Raw genomic sequence first — 27956 nt, forward strand, 5'->3', positions numbered from 1 at the left:
GCCCAAGCTCTCATCACTCCTTGTTTCAGTATCTCCCATAATGCAAAGCACATCTCCTTGTGGACATGTATACTGCTACGCATTAAGGGAAGGCCACTACCAAGGTTGTTCAACACCAAAGCAGACTTTGTCTTCTTTGGTGTTGAACAACCGGCCACTACCCAGACTGGTTTCAACCTTTATTGATGTCTCGTCAGTGGGAGGCAGACCCAAACGTGGAGATACTAAGGCAGAAGCAATAGGAGAGGTCATATTTACCTATAGGAGTTGCCAACAGGTGTACCACCTTATTATTGAATTACTCTGGATTTAGAGAAAGATGTTGGAAGTTTATTTTTCACTTGGTTAGACTATAATAAATTTAGTTTAATTCTTTATCCAAGTATAAGCAAACAAAGTTTGCGCCAGGACTGAGGTAAGGTAGTGCAACACCAGGCAACTCCGAGCAAAGGTGGACCAAGCTCTCATCACTCCTTGTCTCAGTATGCAAAAGGAGTGATTAGAGCTTTTTCCACCATTGCTCGGAGTTGCCTGGTGTTGCGCTACCTTACCTCAGTCCTGAAGATATTTTCAGGCACAAACTTTGTTTGCTTACACTTGGATAAAGGATTAAACTAAATTTATTATAGTCTAACCAAGTGAAAAATAAACTTCCAACATCTTTTGCAAACTGGGTCTTTTCTCATGAATTTTTTCATCTAGTCTGGTTAAAAGATTGGAATAATATTCCCCAGTTATTGATTTACCCTTTTCAAGATAATTAATAAACAAAATGCCTTTAGCATCTCAAAACACCAATACCATGACCTTTCCTGCTGATGGAACCTACTTTGTCTTCTTTGGTGTTGAACAACTGGCTTCTGTCCACTGTTTTGACTGCTGTTTGGATTCTGGTGTGTAATGCTGAATCCAAGTCTCATCCATATTAATAAATCGACATACAAAATCAGTTTTATTCTTGTTAAAACGCTCGAGCACTGTTCAGAGATTTTCATGCGAATGCGTTTTTGATGTGCTGTGAGCAAGAGCGGCACCCATCTTGTGCAAAGCTTTTTCATTTGCAATTCTTCATGCAAAATATATCCTACATGTTCTTTTGAAATACCTATAGTCTCAGCAATTTCATGCACTTTGACTCTCTGGTCATCCAATACCATATCGATGATTTCTGGTGTTGTTACACTTTTTTGGATATCCTTAACGTAGATCATCTTCAAGGCTGGTACAGCCACGTTTAAACTCGGTAGCCCATTTCTTAATTGTCAAAAATGAAGGAGAAGAGTGCCCATAAACTTTTATGAACTTCTAATGAATTTCTTTTTCCGTTAAACCTTCTTTTACAAAGAATTTTATAACAGCATGATACTCAATTTTATCCATTTCAAGAGATACAGACAACGCTTTTGCTTCAGACAGCTGTATAAAAAAAAACAAATTGATAGCATGACTTGCAATTTCACATGGATGCTTAAGACAGAAGTTACCGATTTAGGAAAAAAAAATCTTGCCGATAGTGTTGCCATCTATGGTCGAGGCCAAGAACTTTTCAGATCACCCTCGTACTACATGTAATAATGCCTTGGAACAAAGAATGCATGAATTAAATTAGCTTATTTCCCTTGAGATAGACTGAATGAATATAAAATTTTGAAACAGATTTAATTGGGTACAGAATTTTAACATACATAGATTTTATTGTGAGAGAAAGATGCATCGTTGAAAAGAAGAATGGTGGAAAGATTCTACAGATTCTATACCTATGGCAACTAGAAATAGTAGAATAGATTAGGCATGAAAGTTAATTTAGAAAATTGCATGTATGTATTTAAGAGAGAGAGAGAGAGAGAGAGAGAAGGAAAAGTGAATTCTTTACTTGGTTTATGGTTTTGAAATTTTTATGCATTTATGATACATTGTGATTGATGTATAGAGCGCTGGAATTACATGTCATAAACAATGGTTCATTAGATTCCTTGAAGAATCATTCAATGCAAATTGAATTCCTGTATTTTATATTTATATTTGTTTAAAATAAATTAATTACATCTTTATTTTATAGGAAAGTTATGAAGTTCAACTTGATGAAGATAGAGCTGCTGTTGCTCAGGAAGTTTTTAACAAATACCTCATTCCAGAGGTAGGATGAATAATTTTGAATGTAATTATTTTTGATATTTGATTTAAGACATGCTATACTCCTGGGTATAGAAAAACTTTCCACAACTGTCTCTCATTCAGCATATTTAACAGTCAGACGATTCTTTTTTCATACTTATATACAGAAAATATATGATTTTTTCAGTGATTTAATGTTGGTATCTTCTTGGGTCTGTCTCCCATCTTGATCAGATTTATATCTCTTCTTCCCTTATAAATAGGGTAATTCAGATAAAATATCTTGACATCAACATCAGATCATAATCCAGCTCTACTTAAATTCCACTGCATGGAACAAGATAAGGTTCTGGACCATGGGGACTTCCACCAAATTTTTTGTTGATCTTTTCAACCAATTTCCAGACCCTCTGCTCAAACTGGAATAATGTTTCCTGGAACTACTTGTGGCTAAAATTCAAACAAGCAGTAAAACAGAATATGATTGAATGGGGAAAATATGATTCAGTTGGTGGAATGGGTGTTCCTCAAAAGAAAAAAAAAGTTGAAACACCTGTATAAAGAAAGAATCTGATTTGTAGCAAACTAACACAATGGTATGGAATGGAGCAACATCATTAAGAACATTAACTTACAGATAGAAGTGGAAAGTCAGAAACAAGTGGAAGAAAAAATTTTAAAATAAGAATGCAGCAGCACTTAGCAGATAGTCCTTCAGCTGCATTCTTCAATAGACAATTCACTAAATTCATTGATGCGTTGATGGTGAAGACATATACACCACTCAAGACATCCTTGACTCCTTTCAAAAACATTACAAAAAATTGTTTGAAGACAATAGCACTGTGGGAAATTATAACTCTTGGAACATTAATGTCTTTCCTGTTTCATATACAAGATGGGCTTGCCAGACCCATTGCAGCATCTGAAGTTATCACAGCCTATAAAGAATGCCAGACAAGAAAATTCCCAGGACCTGATGTTCTAGGGATAGAACTTTACCACAAGGCATGGGATTTTATTCTTCCCATTCTGGTTATACTGTTTAATTCTTTTCTCTCATTGGGACACATAGCAGATGAATTCGTAGCAAGCCATACCATCCTCATTCCAAAACTTAAGAGAGTTTTACTTTAATCAGTAGGTGGAGATCTATTTCTCTGTCTAATACTGACTGCAAGATATTTTTTCATATTATTAATAACAGACTCAAAGTAGGAGTAAGATACATAATTAAAAGCACACAAGTGCATGGAGTTCCAGGCCGTGCAGTAGAATTTAATCTGTTTCTGCTACTACTTGATCTATCAGTCTATTGAATAAGAAAAAGCAGTCAGTGGTAGTGTTATCAGTAAGGACAAAGAGACGGTTGGTCGTGTTTTCAGGGAGCTCCCGAAAGCTAAGTATAATTTTGAATGAAAATTAGAATATAGGTTAAAATCATAACGTAATGTTTTATCTAATTTTGGTAGCTTGTGGTGTCTGTGTGATTTCGGTGTAAATTCCATTATTTAATTTAGTATGTAACGATACGTTTCATAGATTTGAAAGTGGCGCCAATGCGACGTAAGATAATGGTGTCCAAAAATATGACGCCATTGTTCAAAAACTATAATGTGAGAGAATTTGTCCAATGTGATGTGTGTGGAATGTATGCATTCCCAAATCAGGCTGGAGTTTGGATTGAAAGTGATAGTGGTGGGAGAATGTGCAGAAAGTGTAAGCAAAGTGAGGAGTTGAATTATGTGTCAGGTTGTGAGACAGCTATGGTTGAAGAAAGCCAGAATGTGAGTGAAAATAGTGGCTTGATAGGGAATTTCGATGTACAAGATGGCAATGAGAGCGGTGATCTAAGAAAGAGTGAGAGCAACTATACAGAGAGAGAAAATGGTTTGAATGATAAAAAAAATGAGGAATTATTTGTAGGAAGTGAGATCGGTGATAGTGCAGTGATATTGTGATATTGCAATGATAGTGCAGTGATTGCGTGCAGTGATACAAAATGCGCAGCAGCAATTAGAGCACCTGCAAAACTCTTTCCAGAGTGATTCGGCTAACGTAAATAACCAGCGTAAGAGTGGGCGAGTTTCTGAAATGAAGGAAAGAGGGTTGTATGGCGACTCGTTATTAAGAGGAGTGATAGATGGGAGTGTAACTAAATCGTACTTACCGGGTGCGAAATTTAAGGATGTAAGGAAGAGTATTAGAGTGCAAAAACAGAAGGTGAAAGAATTAATAATTGTGGCGGGTACGAATGAATTGAAAGGTGATAAATTTTTTATGAGAGAGGACTTGAAAGTATTGTTAAAGGTAGCGAAAGAAAAGAGTGACAGAGTTAGAATGGTGAGTCTGTTGCCGCGGTATGACAGAGAGGAGTTTAGAAGGAGGGCCATAATCGCAAATGACATTATGCGCATGTTATGCAGACGGTGTGGTGTGGAATTCGTGGATGTGTGGAATGAGTTTGATGGGCGAAAGGACTTATACAAGATGGATGGCCTGCATTTGAATGGACTTGGTGTGTGGAGACTGGAAAAAGTGTTGCTGAATGAAGTGAAAATGGATGTGCAGAACCAGGGAAACTAGAACTACCAAGGAGGGGGGGGGGGTGGATATGCACACTTCAGTGAGACAGTGTATATAATGTGCCTGAGCCAGCACTAAGGACAAAAAATGGGAATGGGACATTTAGAATAATGCATCAAGATAGGGGTGGGACAAAGGGATCACTGCATTTCATGTATACTAATGCCAGGAGTATTGTTCCTTCCTTCTTGTTCCTGGCAAGGAACAAGAAGGAAGAATTTTTGGCCTTGATTGGCTCTTCCTGGCCACAGGTTATTGGCATTAGTGAAACATGGCTGACGAAAGATTATTATAGTTAGTGGGATAGAATGTGTAGGTTATAGTGTGTTTAGGAGGGACAGAGAGAATAAAATGGGGGGGGGTGTTATTGATGATAGCTGATGAACTGCAGCCAAGGAGAATTGAAGTTGTATTGCAGGATAGTGAAAGAAGCTCATTTGAGGCTATTTGGTGTGAGATTGAGACTGGCAGAATAAAATATACAGTTGGGTGCTGCTATAGACCAGGTGATGGAATAGATGGTGGAGATAGTATGCATAAACAAATTGATGAAATGAGTGGAAGGAGGGTAATTATTATAGGGGATTTTAATTATGGTAACATTGATTGGAAGGAGGAGAGGACACATGTGAGGAAGGAAATGGATTTTATTCAATTGTTAAGGGATAACTATCTGAGACAGCATGCAATTGAAAATACTAGGGGTGTGAGAGTGCTTGACCTGGTAATAGCATCTCACAATTTGACTGTAATGAATATGACCATGTTGCCACCTATTGGTGAGAGTGATCATAAGGTCTTGACCTGGGAGGTGGCTAAAGGTGTGGAATTTTTGATTAAGACAGGGTATATGTGGAATTACCGTGCTGGCAAGTATGACAAGCTTAGGAGATTGCTTGGATCAATGCCAATGCATGTACAACTGCAAGGGCTGGACGTCGATAGAGCATGGGAAGTGGTCAAGGAGCATTTACAGGAGGTTATGGCCGATTGTATACCTAGGGTCCGAATAGTAAAACAAGTAGGGGTTAAATGGATGAATAACACCATTAAGCTCGAGCTATAAAAAAAGAAACAACTGTGGCGGGAATTTAAAGAAAGGGGTGACCTGCAGGCACACGAACAGTATAAAGTGCAGGCCAGAAGGGTAACGAGTGTGGTAAAAACAGCAAAATGAAAGGAAACTAGCTATGCAAGCAAAAGAGAATCCCAAACAGTTCTTTCAATATGCTGCAAGCAAGAAAAAACTGTACATGGCAAAATGATTTTAAGGAATGACGATGGTAAGGAGGTCACTGAACCAGTCGATATAGTGGAGTTACTGAGCGTGCACTTTGCAAAAGTATATCATCCAGGTGGTGATATTGAAAGAATGAAGGAGCCATTAATTTATACGGGAATTGTGATGAATGAAGTGGAGGTGAATAGTCTATTACAGAACCTTAATTGTCTATTACAGAACCTAAATAGTCTATTACAGAACCTTAATGTGAATACATCTGTGGGATTGGATGGTATACCATCCAATCCCACAGATGTATTCACTGATAATTCCTTAGCCGCTTCACTTGCGTGAAGCGGCTAAGGAATTATCAGTGCTCTTGACCATGTTGTTTAATCTGAGTCTTGGGTCTGGTTTAGTTCCGAAGGCGTGGAAAGAGGGGAAAATACTTTCACTGCATAAAGGAGGATCCAAGACTATGGTTGCAAATTACCGACCGATCAGCATATCAGGAGTTGTTGTCAAGGTCTTGGAGAAAGTAGTCAAGAGAAAAATACAGGAATGGATTGATGAAAATGAGATACTGTACAGGGGACAGCATGGCTTTGTAAAGGGTAGATCATGCCTGATTAACTTGCTCAAGTTTTATAACAAGGTGACGGCTGAACTGGATAAGTGTAATGGGTTTACAGTAATACTGCTGGACCTGGCAAAGGCGTTTGACAGGATACCACATGGAATTCTAATCCGTAAAGTACAACATATGGGAATGGATATAGGGTTGGTGAGATGGATAGGTGGGTGGTTGATGGAGAGATATCAAAGAGTGGTTTATTCAGGAGTGGAGTCCAAAAGACGGCCTGTGACTAGTGGGGTGCCGCAGGGTTCTGTTCTTGGACCACTGCTGTTTAATCTGTTCATTAACGATATAGGGAAGGATCTAAGTCGAACAGTTCATTTGTTTGCTGATGATGCAAAGTTGGGGAGGGCGATAGTGAATGCAGAAGATGTCAAAGTCTTGCAGGATGACTTTGATAGATTGGAGTTCTGGGCTAAGGAGAATGGATGTCAATTTAATGTGACAAAATGTAAGGTTATGCATTTTGGGGTGAAAAGATTAGCAGCAGTATACCACATGGGTGGAACTGTACTCCAAGAGATTGATGAGGCCAGGGACTTGGGAGTGTTGGTGGATAGGGAAATGAAGTTTAGGGGGCACATTGCAAAAGTAGCTAAATCAGCTCATCAACTCACTTGGTTGTTGAAAAATACCTTAACGAGCAGAGACAAGCAAGTTATTGTTCCTCTGTACCGAGTCTTGATAAGACCTCATCTTGACTACTGTGCCCAGATTTGGTCACCTCGGTTCCTTCTTGATGGGGAGGAGGTGGAGAGGATCCAGAGGCGAGTGACTAAGATGATAGCAGGTCTATGGAATGAACCATATGAGAACAGGTTGAAGATTTGTTTGTTGCAGAAACTGGTTGATAGGCAGAAAAGGGGAGATATGATTGAGACATTCAAATTGCTAAAAGGATTCTATAAGATTAATTCAGAAGATATTTTTGAGATCAGGATTGGTGGTGGGAGAACTAGGGGACACCTATGGAAGCTGGGCAAGAGTGTGGTTAGCAGTGGTGTTAGAGCTGGGTTCTTTGCTTTTAGAGTGGTAAATGAGTGGAATAAGCTGCCAGAGTCTGTTGTGGGTGCTATGACAGTGAGTGAGTTCAAGGCAAGGTATGATAGATACTGTGAGAATGTCGTATAGTTGTGTGGACATGATGTTTAGGGCCTCCCTCGATGAGTCTAAGGACTCCCTGGAGTAGCCCGAAAATAATAATAATAATAATAATAATTTTCAAATACATGAATAAGGTAGACCTTACTCAAGCATTTGTTGACTGTAAGTCTGTCATCCCTTTCTGTTCCACATCCTCCAATAAATTGATGTGGGTAAAAAGCTGATATCCATTATTAAAAGAGCCTATGCCCATTCAGCTACCCACCTCTTAGTTAATGGGTTCCTGTCAAGCCCATTCATAATTGAAAAAGGAGTTAAGCAAGGTTGCCCTCTTAGTCCATTATTCTTTGCATTGGTTCTAGAACCTTTCTTGTAGAAAGTCAACAATGCATGTACTGTGCAAAGAATAACAGTTCCTTAAGCTATGAAGAAAAATAAGGTATTAGCATATGCTGACAATGTAGTAGGTACTTTGAGGTAATAATTCATATACTTGTGTTTTGGTATTTTGGAAACATTCAGCAAGATCAGTGGATTAACTGCTAATGCAGACAAAATTAAAAATTTTTAGAAAGTGGGATTATGGAGGCATTACTTTTGAACTAAACCCTAAGAAAGAACTCCTCACTAGTTGTAATTCCCTTCTCTACTTACCCAGTATTACCAATTCAAGAACTTATGTATAAAAACATTGAAACTTTAGAAGAGCGAAAATTTGGGCCACTTTCCTTTTCTTCTAAAAGGAAAGTGGCCCAAAGTTTTTTTCTACTTAAAACCTTAATCTTCCCTGCTCATTTGTACATAATAAATATTACAAAGCTTACAGAAGCTGAATAAAAAAAAATGAATTTCTTCAGTTATCAAAGAAGCATGTAGACTTTGGGCATCCATTCTTAAAATTCTTATATTTAAGCGATACAGCTTCAAAAATCCATAAAATGTTGCACACCAATCACACATGTGCAGACCTTCTCTGGTACTACCTGGGTTTTTATCTTCCCCTATTTGAGTCAATAATTATATTAGTGCAAAAGCTGAGATTGTTCCTGATTACTAGAACATTATGTGCTTATCTCTAAGATTGCTACAAAATTCTGGCATTGACATTCTTTCCATTAATAAAAGTAAAATTTGGTATAAAGAAATCTTTAACCTCTTTTTGCCATGAACTTCCATAGTTGGGTACTGATAACAACAACACTTTGTTTCAAACATACTGAAGTTCCAAGGATACCCTAAAGGAAGGATCTTTCTTGGAAAAATGGGATTGCCTTCCAGCCAGTACCATCAAATAGAGGTACTTGAATATTGGAGATCCAATATTCAAGCAATATGACATACAAATGCTTTACAGTATTGTACTGTGGAAATTTTATTGTTCATCAGCTAACGACTTTTTATTCCCGTATACGGGAGTAGGCGAGGCCATTTAGCCCTATCTAACTTTTGGAGACTGAGTGGGCAGTTCAATCTCCACTGGTACCAATCAGAGATAGATGGCCCAAGGCTATCACTAATTAAGCAGTACACAGTGAAGAGAGACGGCTCAAATGTGCCACCATCTCGTGGTCCCTAACCCTAACACAATATATTTAATGTCTGAAAAATATGTGGGTTCTACGGTCGATTTTCTTGAGTTTACGGGACGAAAAACCTGAGTTTCCAGGAGGAAAAACCCGCTTTCCCGTGCCAGAGATCGACTAACTCGGGGACCGGTCGAAAAAATGCTTAGAAAAATTTCCTCTAGTTGCTGACTAGACTCGAAACCAAGTCTTCCTTCGTGCGGCCAAGCGCCGTGGTGTGCAAACGCCACATCCACTGAGCTACACAGGCTCTTTTACACAGGCTCTTGTTCATTCTGACAAGTTTTGCTAAAACTTGTCAGACTGTCACACTTTGGCGATGCAAAATTATATAAATTAAGTGGATATTAAATCCAACATCATTTCAAGCTGAATACAGAAACTATAAAAGTTTCATGTGAAAATTGACCCAGAGAGTTTTGCAGTAATACACTCGCTGCCATACTACGAGTTGCCCTAGCCAAACCGTATAGGAAGCATGCAAGCTCAAAGCACCTGCATATTTGCCTCCTATTGGTCCATTTTGAAAGATTTCACTCTGATAGCTGTTTCAAACTCATTGGTTTTCCCCAGAGATCAGGCAGAAACCTAAGAAAGCAGTGTTTTTGAGTGTTCATGCTTTGTATAAGGTTTTGCTAGGGCAACTCGTAATATGGTGGCAAGCGCATTCCCGTAAGCTCTCTGGTCAGTTTTCGCAAGAAACTTTTGTAGTTTCTGTATTCGGCTTTGAAAGGATGTTGGATTTACTATCCATTTAATTTATATAATTTTGCATCACTGAAGTGAAGCCTTTTGGCTCTTTATTTTAGTAAATACTTTACGCACCGACTGAGAGTTCACTTACTGAAAATACACCTCTCCAACGCTTCAAGTTCCTTAGTACTGAGAGTGTTTGCTCTCTTAGGTTTCTGACAAAAACCAGTGAGTTTGAAACAGCTTTGAGACCAGTGAAACCTTATCAAAATAGACCAACAGGAAGCGAATATACAGGTGCTTTGAGCATGTGTTGCTTCCTATAAGGTTCGGCTAGGGCAACTCGTAGTGTGACAGCGAGTGTATTCCTACAAGCTCTCTGGTCAGTTTTCACACAAAACTTTTATAGTTTCCATATATGGCTTTGAAATGATGGATTTAATATCCACTTTATTTATATGAATAGAAAGAAGAATTCTAGGAGTTATCAAATTTTTGGCTATGTGATGTAGACTTCCACATTGTACTGTATTCACAAAGGGGTGGGGATAAAATTCAGTATTTTTACTATGAGAAGTTTTTTTAAATGGTTTCATCCTCTTAATTCAGTGTGGTCTTATGGTCATTTTCAGGGATGACTGGAAAGCACTCCCAGGCAGAGAAGGCTACCTCAAGGCAGTTGACTCAGACAAGACTAACTACATGAGTATCAGTTATCTTTGTGCTTTAGTTTCAACTGGTTTTTTTTTTTGGTTGTTTATTTGCATGAAACTGTTGAAAAAGAAAAAAAATAGCCTTTGACTATATGATGATATAAAAGAGCTGAGGCCTTTTTTCTCTGGAGTGAAAAAAGCGGCAGTTGGAGCACTTGCAAAACTCTTTCCAGGGTGCCTCGGCTAACGGAAATAAACAAGTGTTTGAAAGGAAAAATAAGTGTAAGAGTGGGAGAGTTTCAGAAACGAAGGAAAGAGTGTTGTATAGTGACTTGTTATTAAGAGGTGTGATAGATGGGAGTTTAACTAAATCGTATTTACCGGGTGCGAAATTTAAGGATGAATATTAGAGCACAAAAACAGAGGGTGAAAGAATTGATAGTTGTGGCGGGTACGAATGAATTGAAAGGAGATAAATTTTTTATGAGAGAGGACTTGAAAGCATCGTTAAAGGTAGCAAAAGAAAACAGTGACAGAGTTAGGATGGTGAATCTGTTGCTGCGCTATGACAGAGAGAGATGTTTAGAAGGAGGGTCATAATCGCAAATGACTTTATGCACAGGTTATGCAGACGGTGTGGTGTGGAATGAGTTTGATGGGTGAAAGGATTTATACCAGATAGATGGCCTGCATTTGAATGGATTTGGTATGTGGAGACTGGAAAAAGTGTTGCTGAATGAAGTCAAAATGGATGTGCAGAACCAGGGAAACTAGAACTACCAAGGAGGGGGGGGAAGTGGATATGTGGACATCAGTGGGACAGTTGAGTGTAAGAATGTATATAATGTACCCGAGCCAGTACTAAGGACAAGTAATCAGAATGGGATAGTTAGAATAACGCATCAAGATAGGGGTGGGACAAAGGGACCTCTGCATTTCATGTATACTAATGCCAGGAGTATTAGGAACAAGAAGGAAGAATTTTTGGCCTTTGTTGGTTCTTCCTGGCCACAGGTTATTGGCATTAGTGAAACATGGCTGACGGTAGATGATATAGTTAGTGGGATAGAATGTGTAGGTTATAGTGTGTTTAGGAGGGACAGAGAGAATAAAATGGGGGGGGGGGTGTTATTGATGATAGCTGATGAACTGCAGCCAAGGAGAATTGAAGTTGTATTGCAGGATAGTGAAAAGAGCTCATTTGAGGCTATTTGGTGTGAAATTGAGACTGGCAGAACAAAATATACAGTTGGGTGCTGCTATAGACCAGGTGATGGCATAGATGGTGGAGATAGTATGCATAAACAAATTGATGAAATGAGTGGAAGGAGGGTAATTATTATGGGGGATTTCAACTATGGTAACATTCATTGGAAAGAGGACAGGACACATGTGAGGAAGGAAATGGATTTTATTCAATTATTAAGGGATAACTATCTGAGACAGCATGGAATTGAAAATACTAGGGCTTTGAGAGTGCTTGACCTGGTAATAGCATCTGAGAATTTGACTGTAATGAATATGACCATGTTGTCACTTATTGGTGAGAGTGATCGTAAGGTCTTGACCTGGGAGGTGGCTAAAGGTGTGGAATTTTCGATTAAGACAGGGTATATGTGGAATTACCGTGCTGGCAAGTATAACAAGCTTAGGAGATTGCTTGATTCAGTGCCATGGCATGTAAAACTGCAAAGGCTGGATGTCAATAGAGCATGGGAAGTGGTCAAGGAGCATTTACAGGAGGTTATGGCTGATTGTATACCTAGGGTCCGAATAGTAAAAAAGTAGGGGCTAAATGGATGAATAACACCATTAAGCTTGAGCTGCAAAAAAAAAAAAAAAAAAAACACAACTGTGGAGGGAATTTAAAGAGAAAGGTGACCAGCAGGCACACAAACGGTATAAAGCACAGGCCAGAAGAGTAACGAGTGTGGTAAAAAAAGCAAAAGCAGATTATGAAAGGAAACTAGCTATGCAAGCTAAAGAGAATCCCAAACAGTTCTTTCAATATGCTGCAAGCAAAAAAAAAAACTGTACATGGCAAAATGATTTTAAGGAATGATGATGGTAAGGAGGTCACTGAATCAGTCAATATAGTGGAATTACTGAGCGAGCACTTTGCAAGAGTATATCATCCAGGTGGTGACATTGAAAAAATGAAGGAACCATTAATTTATATGGAAATTGTGATGAATGAAGTGGAGGTGAATAGTCTATTACAGAACCTTAATGTGAATACATCTGTGGGATTGGATGGTATACCGGCACGGATCTTACGTGAAGCGGCTAAAGAATTATCAGTGCCCTTGACCATGTTGTTTAATCTGAGTCTTGGGTCTGGTTTAGTTTCGAAGGTGTTGAAAGAGAGGAAAATAGTTCCACTGCATAAAGGAGGGTCCAAGACTACTGTTGCAAATTACTGACCAATCAGCATATCAGGAGTTGTTGTCAAGGTCTTGGAGAAAGTAGTCAAGGGAAAAATACAGGAATGGATTGATGAAAATGAGATACTGTATGGGGGACAGCATGGCTTTGTGAAGGGTAGATCATGCCTTAGTAACTTGCTCAAGTTTTATAACACAGTGATGGCTGAACTGGATAAGTGTAATGAGTTTACAGTGATACTGCTGGACCTGGCTAAGGCATTTGACAGGATACGACATGGAATTCTAATCTGTAAACTGCATCATATGGGAATGGATATAGGGTTGGTGAGATGGATAGGTGGGTGGTTGATGGAGAGATGTGAGAGAGTAGTTTATTCAGAATTCAGGATTTGGATAGATTGGAGTTCTGGGCTAAGGAGAGTGGATGTCAATTTAATGTGACAAAATGTAAGGTTATGCATTTTGGGGTGAAAAGATTAGCAGCAGTATACCACATTTGTGGAACTGTACTCCAGGAGATTGATGAGGCCAGGGACTTGGGAGTGTTGGTGGATAGGGAGATGAAGTTTAGGGGGCACATTGCAAAAGTGGTTAAATCAGCTCATCAACTCACTTGGTTGTTGAAAAATACTTTGACGAACAGAGACAAGCAAGTTATTGTTCCTCTGTACCGAGCCTTGATAAGACCTCATCTCGACTGCTGTGCCCAGATTTGGTCACCTAGGTCACCTAGGTTTGGGGAGGAGGTGGAGAGTATCCAGAGGCGAGTGACCATGATGCTAGTAGGTCTATGGAATGAACCTTATGAGAACAGATTGAAGATTTGTGGGTTGCAGAAATTGGTTGATAGGTGGAAAATGGGAGATATGATTGAGACATTCAAATTGCTAAAGGGTTTCTATAGGATTAATTCAGAGGATATTTTTGAGATCAGGACTGGTGGTGGGAGAACTAGGGGACATCTATTGAAGCTGGGCTAGAGTGTGGTTAGCAAGGGTGTTAGAGCTGAGTTCTTTACTTTTAGAGTGGTAAATGAGTGAAATAAGCTGCCAGAATCTGTTGTGGGTGCCATGACAGTGTGTGAATTCAAGGCAAGGTATGAAAGATATTGTGAGAATGTCGTATAGTTGTGTGGACATGAGGTTTAGGGCCTCCCTCGATGAGGCTAAGGACTCCCTGGAGTTGCCCGTAATAATAATAATATATATATGTGAGTAGGCTTGTCGTTAAGTTTCTTCACATTTATGCTTTACACTTGGGTATAGGATTAAAGCAAATATAATTTCTTGTCAAGTATAATATATATTGATTTAACATAAGCACTTTAATAGTGCTTATGATTGTACTTTCATTACTAAAAGAGGAGATTCATGTATCTTAATTTTATTTATGCCTACACCACAGGAATGGCAAAGCTTTTTACTGTGATAATCTAGAATTAATAATTATGGTTTATAGGCTGCAAATGATGTCTGAAAGAAATTTAAAAATTAATGTATATACATTTGACTATCAAATTTAGATAAAAAGAATGAAATATTTACAAATCCTAGTCAAACTGTCATAAATGGAGTGCTGTTCTAAAGAAAATTTGTTATTGCAAAATCCTCTATGCCACCACCCTGTTTATTGAAGGCCTGATGTTGTTTGTTGCTATATTGTGTTCCCAGAGCAAGTGCTCTAGTTTTTCTTCCCCACCCTCCCTTTTCACATGCAGTGTTGGTATAATCTTGCACTGAACGTGAGAAGGGCATGCCAAATACACTGTGAGATCCAGAGTGCCTCTCCCTGTTCAGGGATATAATAGAGTAGTTCAGCAGGCTGGTCTGCAGGTATGTTCAAGATTCACTTTCACTTCTTACTGAATTCATCTGTTCTTATTTAACTTTTCCTCTACAATGAAATACAATATAAAGCATAATTAAATACAGTTTACCAATAATTTTTTACAAAACATAAAAACCAAAAACTGAAACCAATAAAGAACAACAACAAAAATAAATCAGTGGTACTTTATAAAAAGTGACAACATGTTTCCATATCTGCATTTATTACTTTATTATTATTATTAACACCAGATTTCCATGGAGTCAAAAGACACAGTAGGAGCACACTCTTGCATTGTGTGGGGGGCCCATCCAACCTTGCTTTAAATCATTCAATGTGTGAACATTCACCATGATGTGAGGCAACCCATTCTACTCACCAACAATTCTCCATTCAAAGAACCTGTTCCTTACATCCCTGCTCACACTCTCCTTTATACAATTTCCATGTATGTCCCCTTGTTCTATTCCCTTCTTCCATTCCATGAAAAATTTCTTTCACATAACCCAGTAACAGCCCTTTACCAACTTAAAAATGTCTCCATCATATCCCCTCAATCTCTCCTGTTTCACATCCCAGTTACCACCTTAGTCAGTCTTCTCTGGAACCTTTCCAATATATCTTCATCACCATGAAAATCAGGGGAGTAAACCTGCACAATAATCCATGCAAGACGTAATCAAGGCTTTATACCAGAACTATGGAATGAAACCTGAAATGGAACCAGAACTTCTTTATTTCTGCAAGTTAAGGTCCTCAGCTTCATGACCTCTGAACTTCAGATCCTTGTTCACTATCACTCCAAGATATCTTGTCTACTCAACTTCCTCCAAAATTTCCCCACCAAGTGTATACTTTGCATCTGATTGTTATCTATAAAAGTTTCAGAACTTGCTTAAATATAAAGAGCCAATAGGCTTCATTTCGGCAATATAAACATTATTCAGATTAAGGGGATATTAATATCCCCTTAATTTGAATAATGTTTAAGAAATTTATATTTTGCAACATTGAATTGATAGTTCCAAACTATTATCCACTCCTGCAATCTATTCAAGTCCTGTAAGGCCACAACATCTGCATGATTCCTTATCACACTTTCCAGTTTTGCATCATCTGCAAATGCTTATATATCACCAGTTAAGCCTATTCCAGTATCATTAATAAACAAATTAAATAGGTTCTATCCCAAAACAGACCCCATGGCACACAACTAATGACTCCTTTTTTGGGATATCTCCCCCCCCCAAAAAAAAAAAAAAAACTTGCGGATACCTATCTGAGAGCAGTTGCCTATCCAACTCGCTAATCTCATCCTATCTAATCTCATCTTGCAGTGTGGCAATCTATTGAAAACTTTTGCAAAGTCTAAAGTATATGTGCATCTACCTTGTCTAGTACATTTGTTATAGTACATAAGCAAACTGGTAAAACACAGCCTCTCTTTAACAGCCCAATGCTGACAAGCACAAAGAATACCACTGTTTTCATATATTAAGCAACTTTTGTATCCTATCTCTCACCAATCTCTCTAATACTTTAACTAAACCCTAGGTATACAGATTGGGCTATAGTTTACTGCCTTAGTCTATCACCACCTTTGTGAAGTGGCACAATTATATATCTTCCTTCCAGTCCTTTGCTTATGCTGTTGCAAGACTTGTTAAACAGGTAAGCCAAGGCGGATGCTAACTCCTTGAGGACTTCTTAGGAAATTAGTGCCTTATGGTCTTGCCTCTTTTTGTAATTGGGTGGCCAAATTTCTCTCTGGTCTTTTGACGAAATTTCTCTGACATCATTCGTTACTTGTAATGGTAGAAGCCGTTCTCTCTTCAGACCTTCCTGTTATTGACAGTTTTGCTGATAATGGATGATGGTGTTGGATTCTGATTATGTAGAGATTTGAGTAATTATTATTTGCTTCAGAATCCAACATGATCTTCCATCACCAAGGCTAGACTTGTAAATATTATTTAATGTAAACAACTTATTTTACAATTTAATATTCATATAACTACTTTAATTTTATCTAATATTTAATTAATTAATCAAAGATATATGTATTAATAATGAAAAGACTGTATTAAATATTATTAAGCTATTTTATTCATTACTATATTAATATTATAAGAATTTATATTTGATAATTTAACTGATAATTTTTTTTTATTTAATTAATAATTTTACATTATTTGAAATGTAAATATTCTCTATTTATTCCTGTTTGTAGAAGTTTAATGCAATAGCTCAATTTTATTATATTTTGTTTTGTTGTCATGAAAACGTATGTTAGATAGTGAGCACGTTTTTGGAACACCACGTGAGGAGAAGGTTTATTGAAAAGAGTTTTAGTCAAAGAATTTAAGAGAACAATTTAGGCGGGAAGAATGGAGATATATAAGCGATGAACGCTGAAATTAATGGAAAACAGAGAGAGAGAGGATTAGCATTAGGTTGGAATCGGAGCATTCGGGAATCACAGTGCAATAATAGCGAGTCGGCAAGTCACTCAAGCAGCTAATAAAGTCTACTAGTCGAGAGACGGTTAGCTAATAAATTGTAGAATAACAATTATAGCTACGGACGACAGCTGAGTGACTACTAAATAGACTAGCGATGTTTGAGTTGAGATTTAATTTCAGGGCCGACCTGTCAAGGACACACAGAATCTTGAAATAAAGCATGGAGTTACTAGAATAGTAGAGGCTGTGAAATTGAAGTTACCGTTAGCTGTTTAGAATTATAATTAGAATGTGTTTAGAATTATAGTGCCTAAAGAATTAATCGAATGCCGGAGGAATGAACAACTGTGCATATAAAACCTAAAGTTAAGGAATTATTGTGTATGTATTGCCTTATTTCATGAGTGATCAGTAGTACTTTATGCAACAACATTTGTTTATATGTATTGTGACAGATGATTAATTCAGTTATTGCTTAGAAGAGTTTATTTAATGAGTGCCGTATACTGTTTAAAGTGTTTACAGTTATAAAAAGTGTTTACGTATAAGTAGATGAAGAAAAAAGATTATCGGTAAGATTATTCCAACCATTAATATTTCTATACAGAGAAGTGTGTAAGTTTCATCCTAGAATTTCCTTATATTAACAGTAACTATTAGTGAGAATTAACTGAAGTGTAAAATTAAAAGTGTTTGTTTGTGAAGAGGTGTATTACTGCAATTTTTATTGTATTTGGAACTTAAGGAACTGTAAGAAGACTGTATTAGAGATAACAGATTTACCATTGTCTGAGTTTGTATGATTGTACTTATCAGAGAAGCTAAAATGTTTGTGATATCTTAATTACTGATTTAAACTTAAGTGTAAAATTTGTGATTCTAAAATTAAATGTTTGTTTTTGTTAATCAAAAGATGTATTTTGCCTGAATCTCTTTTACTGCACCATTCATAAAATATTCGAACCAAAGCGGGTAAATTAAGTAAGTTAAATATTCTTGGCCAGTATATATAATATTAACACCTAAAAGGAGAGATAGTTGTGAGTTGGTTTATCTTCAATTCTTGAACTAATTCAGATATAAAGTGGCGCAGTCTTTAAATATAAATTTTCTTTATATTTGAATTAGAAATCAACTAGCAACTTTCTATTTTGTTTAAGGACATCATAGTGACTAACATGTTGGATCCAAAGTACAGATTAAGAAGAAGTAGGATCCAACAATGGCACTCTCCACTCATTCTATTTATACAACAAACCTTGCAGTGTGCAAACGTCTCACTCTTCAAAATCATTTATAATAGGTGCCCCAAACACTGGTTTCCAACTATCCATCATTGGAACAACATCAATCTGGTCATCTTCAGTGCTTCCAGAACACAGTTTTTCCTGTTTCCTTGCAAAAAGACCTTAGTTCTTCTCCACTTATCTTGGATAATGTTCAAATCAAAATCAAGACCACATCTTTCTTCTCAGACTGACTCTTACTCCATTTTCTATCATAACTGCATCACTTCTATATCATCTTCAGCTTCCAAAATACTTGGCATCCTTTTTTGCTCAAGACATTAAGTGCTTGCTCTGTACAAATCTCAACTCCATCCAACCTTGGAATAATGCTCTCACATATGTGATGGTGCACCCAATACCTTTATAAAAATTCTTGATGCAGTTCAAAAGAGAGTAGTTTAATTGATTGATGACCCCCCCTCTCTCTCTCTCTCAGACTTTCTTCACTATAGGATTTCCTCATCCATATGAAAGCTAGATAACCAACCAAATATGCATGTAGTAGTAGTAGTCCACATGTGATCTGGCTGCTTTTCTCTATTCCGCCTCTGTAATGCATCCTCCTCAACTTCAGCTCCCTATTTTACTTATCACTCCAAGTTCCTTTGCTTTGCCCACTTCTTGCACTATATCTCATGAATTTAGTAATCATCATGCCATGTCACAATGGCAAAAGTGCTTTCGCATTTAGATGCATTAAACTGACATCCTCAGCCACCATCGGAAAATTCTAAAGTGGTTTTGCATTTAAATGCATGAAACTGATATCCCTACTTAACCACTTCCCTTTTTTGTTCAGATCTTGGTATACAGTCAATTCCTATTCATTGGTCCACCTTATATTCCCTGTTAATCTGGGAATATAAGAATTTGCTTCGTTTAGTTGGGACACAATGACATTTAATTTGGCCAGCCAGTAACCTCTAACACACAGAATGTGAAAAAAATTCTGTAATCTTGCTTCAAAAATTTAGTGCTGATGAAACATAGCTATTTTATCATGTTACATTGGATGGTTCTCTGTGTTATAAGCACACTACACTGTTAGGATCAGTGAAATCTAAAAATCATATAATAGTGTTATGCTGTTCAAATATGTCCCCATCCCATTCAAGTACCATCTCCTATCTAGGAGGTTGACTATCATGATATGACTCATGGTTAACTATGGGCATTACGACATGTGGAAGAGAACCCTGTCTCTTCCACATATTGTCGTAAGTGTTCATGGAATCTGTGGGATGAAAAACCAGAGTTTCTGAGTGAAAATATCCCCTACCTTCATATGAGACCAGCTAACTCACTTTGAAAGACACCAGATAAAGGTTCCTCATGTCATGGGCAGGAATCGAATCCATGACTGTCTAAACAAAGAGCTTTGTCTATACCAACTGAGCTAAGCAGGCTATTCAAATATGTCAGAACTCATAAACAAAAGCTGTTGGTTATTGGAGAAAGGACTTGCGTGATGCATGATAGGGATTAAAATGGAGATTTTATCAGTTCAATAACATGAAAACAAAACTACAGGAATGATATCTGATTTTTTTAAAGAATTGCCTTATGAGTTGAAACATGGAATTACAGTAGAAATCAAGAAAAAATTTTACTGTTTCTTGACGATTTCTAAGGATGTCAGCTCAAAAGTTAATCTTTTACAAGCAATACAGTTTATGGATGATAGTTGATGAGAAGTGAACAAGACTATTCAGACTTTGTTGCTCACTATAGTAAGCTGTTATATTTGGAATATTATTATTATCTACAGTTTGTGAACAACAAACTGTGGATATTATACCCACAGTTTGTTGCCCTGTTATTATTATCCTAAGACCCACATGGAGTCAGACTCATCTAGGAGGTCATTTTCTTTTTCTTAAGAAGATTAATCTCATTCTCTAAACTTTTATTTGTTCTTTCAGGTACTTGTTTGTTTGAAACATTTTCTGTCTGACTTATCTACGAATTATTCTTAGTACGTTGTCCCCATTCCTTTTCCATTAGTCCCTGTTTCTGAGGTGCATACATTTATGTGAAATATACATAATGTATTTCATCTTGGAATTTTCCAAGCAGAAAGATTACCAAAACAAGCCTTAAAGTACAAGCCATTAGGAAAAAGAAAACCAGGACGTCCTCTTAAATGATTCAACGATGACTTCTAAGGCCAGAACAGGCCATGCTAGGCCTAAATCCTTGATACGCATGATGATAATAATGATGATGATGATCTTGGAATTTTCAACTTTCTAACTGCCATTATGTCCAGTGGGTTTATATTTGTTTCCTCTCATAGGATATCTGATCCCACTCAGATGGCAACCTACAGTTTATTATCCTGTTATTATTATTATTATTATTATTATTATTATTATTATTATTATTATTCTCTCGGGGGATCCTGTAACCCCTAGAGAGCATGTCCCCTGGGTGGCGGATAGGGGAGCCCACCATGTGTGTGTGCACGCGTGCGTGCGTATGTATATGGTGGGATGGTCCGAATACATTGAATAAGGACTCGTGGACCAACAGGGCCATAAGGAGCAATCATCTTGATTGTAAGGGAAGTGGCACTCCCATGGATCCCTAGCTGAATCTATCTATTCTTCTACTACTTTGAGGAAGATCCACTTATTTTAATCTTTCCTATAAGGCCTTATTAGCCAATTCTTCTTATTTTATGACCCCTATGCTATTAGAGTACTCGAGGGCCATGGGGTCTTTTCATTTCTGGCTTTACAACTATGCCCTCTCTATAAACCTTATTGTAATTCTTCTATAATCTACTCTTTCCTCCTTCAATATACCCTATTACTCCTATGGGTTTAAATTCGGAAGAAGACTCGTTCAGAAGCCTTAAGGTAGCAGCCATACCACTGAACTATTCCATCGTCAGGCTATTCCCCTGACATGGAGAACATAATTCTACTAGTAAGCTGACAGAAAAAGATAATCGGATTGAATCTGTAGGAAACGACCCTGGAATGGAAAAGGTAAAACAAAAATGGAAACGACAAAATATAATACACATAGCAAACTGGAATGTAAGAGGAATAGCATAAAAAGAGATAGAATTAGGCCAATTATTAAATGAAAGAAATTTTAAAATAGCAGTAATAACTGAAACAAAAAAAGAAATTAAAAGGAACATGAGAACTGAAAATTTTAATGTGATATACAGTGGAGTTGACAGAGACCAAAGAGCACAAGCAGGAGTCATGATTTGGATTCATAACTCCCTTTCAGAACAGTTAAAACATTATAAATTATGGAATGAAAGAATAATAGAAGCTAGAATAAAAATAGATAGAGGCTATTTAACAATAATTGGTTTATATGCCCCAGAAGAGGGAAGAGAACATGATAATATTGATTTTTATAATCAGCTACAAAACATATATAATAAAATAAATAAAAATGATTACATAATTTTAGCAGGAGATTTAAATGCAAGAATTGGAAACACGAAAATTAATAATAATATAGGAATACATGGAGAACATACTCTAAACAGGAATGGTAAAAAATTGATTCACTTTGTAGTTTATAATAACCTAAAAATAATGAATTCCTTCTATAAACATAAAGACATACATAAATATACTTGGGCAGCAAGAGGATGGAAATCAATATCAGATTACTTTATACTAAATGAAAAGGCATCAAAATTTTCACTAGATGTTAGAGTTCACCGAGGATATTGATGATAGAGAAAGAGTTATGTCCATACAAGGTAGAGATGCAAGAGGGAAATGGGGCCAGTGGTTTTGAGGCAGTATGGTATGAGATAGAGGTGAATAGAATCAAATACTCGGTGGGATGTTGTTATAGACCTGGTAATGTGGATGGTGGTGATAGTGAAATGTATAGTCAAATAAGCCAAGCAAATAAGAAAAGGGTGATTATTATGGGTGATTTTAATTATGGCAATATAGACTGGAATGAAGAGATAGCAACTGGAAGTAAAGAAAATGAGTTTCTTGAGTTTTTAAGGGATAACTACCTCAGACAGTATGTAACAGAGGGCACAAGAGGATTAAGGGTCTTGGATTTGGTCATCTCATCGGAGGATGTAATTATCATTGAGGTATCAAATCATCCACCAATTGGTGAAAGTGACCATGAGGTGATTACTTGGGTGGTTGCCAGCAGTGCAAGGACCCCTGTGAAAAAAGGGTATATGTGGAACTACAAGGGGGTGATTATGAAGAGCTCAGGAGACAGCTTGCAGGTGTAGCATGGAATGAGGAGTTAGCTGGAAAAGAGATCAATGCAGCTTGGGGGATTTTCAAAAAATATTTAGTGGATGCAATGTCTAAATGTATACCATGGGTGAGAAGGTTAAATAAGTTAGGTGTGAGATGGATGAATAAAGAGATTAAGCATGTAATACAGAGAAAAAGGGCATTGTGGAGGCAGCATAAGAGAAGTGGAAGTAACCAATTTCATGAGTTCTACAAAGACCAGGCAAGGAGAGTGACTTGGTTGGTGAGAGTAGCTAAAGAGAGGTATGAACAGCAGTTAGCTAATGAAGCTAAAAAGAATCCTAGGGAGTTCTTTCGATATGTAGCCAGCAAAAGAAAGAATAATTATGAAAGGATGACATTGATTGGAGGAAATGGTATAAAGACAGCTGTTGCAGAATGTGTGGTGGAGATACTTAATGAGCAGTTCATAAAGATCTTTCAGTCTTGTGAATGTGACTTCATGAAGAGATTGAGAGCAGTTGATGATGGGGAGGAGAGACTGACTGTAAGTGAGCAAGAGGTGTTTGGGGAGTTGAGTAAACTAGATGTAAATAAGGCTGTGGGACTTGATAATATATCGCCGCGTATTCTGAAGGAATGTGCCAGAGAGTTGACACCTGCCTTGACATATTTTTTTAATACGAGTCTTGCACTTGGTCAAGTCCCTAAAGAGTGGAAGAAGGGCAAGATTGTGCCACTTCGTAAAGGAGGTGATCGAACTCAAGCATCAAACTATAGGCCTATCTGTGTGTCAGGTGTTGTGGTTAAGTTGTTGGAGAAGCTTGTGAGAACTAGGATCCAGAGTTGGGTTGACAACAATGGTATAATCTTTGATGGACAGCATGGATTTGCTAAAGGGAGGTCGTGTTTTAGTAATCTACTTACTTATTACAATAAAGTGACTGCTTCCTTGGACAGAGGAGAAGGATACACAGTAATATACTTGGATTTTGCAAAAGCTTTTGATAGAGTACCTCATGATAAGTTGACAGTCAAACTAGAGCAGATGGGGTTGGATATTAGATTAGTGCATTGGATTGGAGACTGGCTATCTGATAGGTATCAACAAGTTGTGTATGGGGCTGCAATATCCAGGAAAAGGAAAGTCACTAGTGGAGTGCCTCAGGGATCTGTTTTAGGGCCATTACTATTTAACTTGTATATTAATGATATTGGCGAAGATTTGGATGGAGATATTCAGTTGTTTGCAGATGATGCAAAGTTGTGACGAACCATAAAGAGTAGTGAAGATGTTGTGGCCTTGCAAGAAGACTTGAATAAATTGAGTGATTGGGCAAGCAAATGGGGATGTGAGTTCAATGTTGCAAAATGTAAGGTTTTAAAATTTGGAAAACAAAGATGGGATGCAGAATTACGCTTGGTGAGAATATATTGTTGGAAGTAGAGGAAATAAGAGATCTGGGAGTGATAGTGGATAAGGATCTAAAATTTAGGGGACACATTGCCAAATTTGTGACAGCACAAAGACAACACAAAGACTTCTGGGAATGATGAGGAGGACACTGATGTGTAGAAGTAGGGAGATTCTTGTGCCATTGTATAAGGCTTTGATTAGGCCACACATGGACTATTGTGCCCAGATTTGGTCACCTGGTTTTCAGAAGGATGAAGAGATGTTGGAAAGGGTCCAAAGGCGACTGACTAAGGTAGTCTCTGACCTCTGGAATGTCGAGTATGAGGAAAGATTGAAAAGATGTAATTTGCAGAGTCTAGTGGAGAGAAGGAAGAGGGGAGATATGATAGAGACCTACAAGTTGGTAAGGGGTTGTTATAGGATCAGTGATGGAGAAGTTCTACAGAGAATAGTGGGAGATCAGGGGAGAACCAGAGGTCATACCTGGAAACTGTATAAAGAGGGTGTGAGTAGGGGAGTGAGAGGCAGGTTTTTTTCGTGCAGAGTTGTGAATGATTGGAATGCCTTGCCTGGAGTGTGGTGTCTGCAGGGAATTTGAATGTGTTCAAGACCCGGTATGATGAGATGTGTGTGAGATAAAAGGACCTCCTAGATGAGTCTGACTCCATGAGGTCTTGTTTAATAATAATAATAATAATATGAAATAAGAAGTGACCACTTCCTTGTGAAAATAAAATTAAGATTACCACCTAAATGGCTACAAGTAACAAGAACAGAAAGAAAAATTGAAACATTTGTTTATAAAACTAGACTATTGAATGACACAAATGTACAATGGCTATATGAACAAAGAATTAACTAATATCTTGACAAAATAAAACAAAATGAAGAAATAGAAATAGAATGGCTTAATATAAAAACGATACTAAATGCAGCAGCAAATGAAAACTTAGAAAAGACCAAAAAATTCAATAAAAGGAAAAAACTGAAGATCTGGGATGATATAATGAAAGAAATAATCAAAAAGAAAAAAGAAGCGTATCACAAATGGTTAAGCAGTAAAAGATTAGAATATGAAATAGAATATAAAAGAATAAGAGCCATAGCTAAAAGAGAAGTCAGAAAAAGACATAGAGAATCATGGAACAAATTTGTTTCTAATTTAGAACATGATTTATATAAAATAAGACCCAATGTATATAAAATTTTGAAACACTTAAATGCAGATACCAAAGAAAACATAAAATTTAACACTGAATTGAAATGAAAAGAATTTCTAAATTACTACACAGAATTGTGGACAGACAAATATTTTAAAAAAGTCAACTGGCAAACAATTAATGAAAATAAAAAGGAAATAACTAAAGAAGAATTAGAAATCAGCCTGAAAGAAACAAGAAACGGAAAATCACCTGGAGAAGATAAACTAGGTTCAGAACTATATAAATATGCAAGAACTAGATTCAAAGAAAGACTCTTAATTATTTTTAAATAAAATTTATTCAACTGGTATCCCCCCAATAGAATGGAAAAAAGCAATTGTGATTCCTATCTTTAAAAAAGGTAATAGAGATGACCCTAAAAACTATAGAGGTATCAGTATACTAAATTCCTGTTACAAAATATATAGCAGAATCTTAAATAGCAAATATTCCGAAAACTTTATTTTAGAAGTACAGAATGGATTTAGAAAAGGACGATCATGTATAGACCCAGCCTTTTGCCTAAAATTAATAATAGAAAAAAGAAGAGGATACAATTTAGAAATACAAATTGCATTTATTGACTTTGAAAAAGCATTTGACAAAGTTAAAAGAAACATATTATTTAACATATTAAAAGAAAAACAAATGCCAAATAATATCCTAAAAGCTATCACAAGTATATATGAAAATAATCAAATACAAATAAGATTAAATCACGAGCTATCATATACGAGAGAGATAAACCAAGGGGTCCGACAGGGATGTCCCCTCTCAGCAACTCTTTTTAATATCTACTTAAATGAAATAATAATAAAATGGAATAAAAAGTTACATCAAGGAATTAAACTTTCTCCTACAGTGAACTTAAACACTCCCCTTTTTGCCGACGAGCAAATAATAGTTACAAATTCTGAAGATAAACTACAGAAAGCTATTTTAGATCTAAATGAAATATCCAAAGATTATGGTATGATAATATCAACAGAAAAATCAAAAACTATGGCCTTTAAAGGACAAGATCCAGCAAGAACTAAAATAGTAATAGATAACGAGATCTTAGAACAGGTGAATTCATTTAACTACCTAGGATGTACGATCACATATGAAAATGAAAAAGATATAAACGTAAAAATTGCAAAATATTTTAAAATAACAGGTGTAATTAACTCTATATTTAAACCAAACCTAGTTCAAAAACAAACCAGACTGAAAGTATACAACACATTAGCCCTATCAGTCTTAATATATGGAAGCGAAATCTGGACAATAAAATAAAAAGACAAATAAAGATTAACAACAGCAGAAATGAAGTTTATGAGAAAAACTGCAAAGTATACCCTATTTAATCACAAAAGGAATGAAGAAATTATGAAAGAATTAAACCAAGAACCAGTAATAGAAAAAATTAAAAAATATAAACATAAATGGATGGAACACGTTCAAAGAATGAAAACAGAAAGATTACCAAAACAAGCCTTAAAGTACAAGCCATTAGGAAAAAGAAAACCAGGACGTCCTCTTAAACGATTCAACAATGACTTCTAATGCCATGCTAGGCCTAAGTCCTTGATATGCATGATGATGATGATGATGATGATGATTATTATCATTATCATCCTATGACCCCATGGAGTCAGATTCATCTAGGAGGTCCTTTTGTCATACACACAGCTCATCATACCATGTCTTAAACACAATCATATTCTCTGCTGACACCACATTCTCAGGCAATGCATTCCAATCATTCAAAACTCCCCATGCAAAAATTCTGCTTCTCACTACCCTACACTCACACCCTCCTTATACAGCTTCCAGTATAACCTCTTGTTCTTCCTAGATCTCCCACCATTTTCTGTAAAAACCTCTTCAACAGTGATCTTATAACAACCCTTTAGTAACTTGTAGGTCTGTATCATATCACCCCTCTTCCTCCCATCCACTAAACTGTAAATTGCATCTTCTCAAACTTTCCTCACATTCTACATTCCAGAGATCCAAAACTACCTTTGTCAATCATCTCTGGACTTTTTCCAACATCTCTTCATCTTTTTGAAAATCTGGTGACCAAATCTGTGCACAGTAGTCCAAGTGTGGCCTAATTAGAGCCTTATGCAATGGAACAAGAATCTTTTTACCTCTACAAGTCAGTGTCCTCTTCATCATTCCCAAAATTCTTTGTGTTGTCCTTGCAATTTTCACAGTGTGTTCCCTAAATTTCAGATCTCTATCCTCCATCACCCTAAGATCTCTTATTTCTTCCACCTCCAACAATATATCCCCACCAAGCATAAATTCAACCCAAATTTTATTTTGGCTTGCATCCCCATTCCTGTGCTCATTCACTTCATCTATTTAAGTCTTCTTGTAAGGCCACACATCTTTCTACTCTTCATAGTTCATCCCAACTTTGCATCATCTGCGAACAATCCCAAACAACAAATCTGCAAAAAATATCCCCATCCAAATCTTCGCCAATATCATTAACATACAGGTTAAACAGCAGTGGCTTTAAAACAGACTCCTGAGGCACAACACTAGTGACTTTCCTTTTCTGGGATATTGCTCCTCCAT

At 36.9% G+C, this 27956-nt stretch overlaps 1 protein-coding gene across 4 annotated transcripts in view; it reads left to right on the plus strand.

The window, feature by feature from the left end:
* Positions 1 to 27956, plus strand: part of LOC150106466 (G protein-coupled receptor kinase 2-like) — a 550841-nt gene that overhangs the window by 206652 nt on the left and 316233 nt on the right. For all 4 annotated transcript variants that reach the window (XM_090392458.1, XM_090392461.1, XM_090392459.1 and 1 more), the window contains one exon: positions 2060 to 2137. In XM_090392458.1, the coding sequence (XP_090248584.1) occupies positions 2060 to 2137 (78 nt within the window). The remainder of the gene's footprint in view (positions 1 to 2059; positions 2138 to 27956) is intronic.

The sequence above is a fragment of the Typopeltis vanoorti genome, chromosome 5 (assembly GCF_054136105.1).
Source record: "Typopeltis vanoorti isolate ZY-2024b chromosome 5, IOZ_Tvanoo_1.0, whole genome shotgun sequence".
Classification (NCBI taxonomy): Eukaryota; Metazoa; Arthropoda; class Arachnida; order Uropygi; family Thelyphonidae; genus Typopeltis; species Typopeltis vanoorti.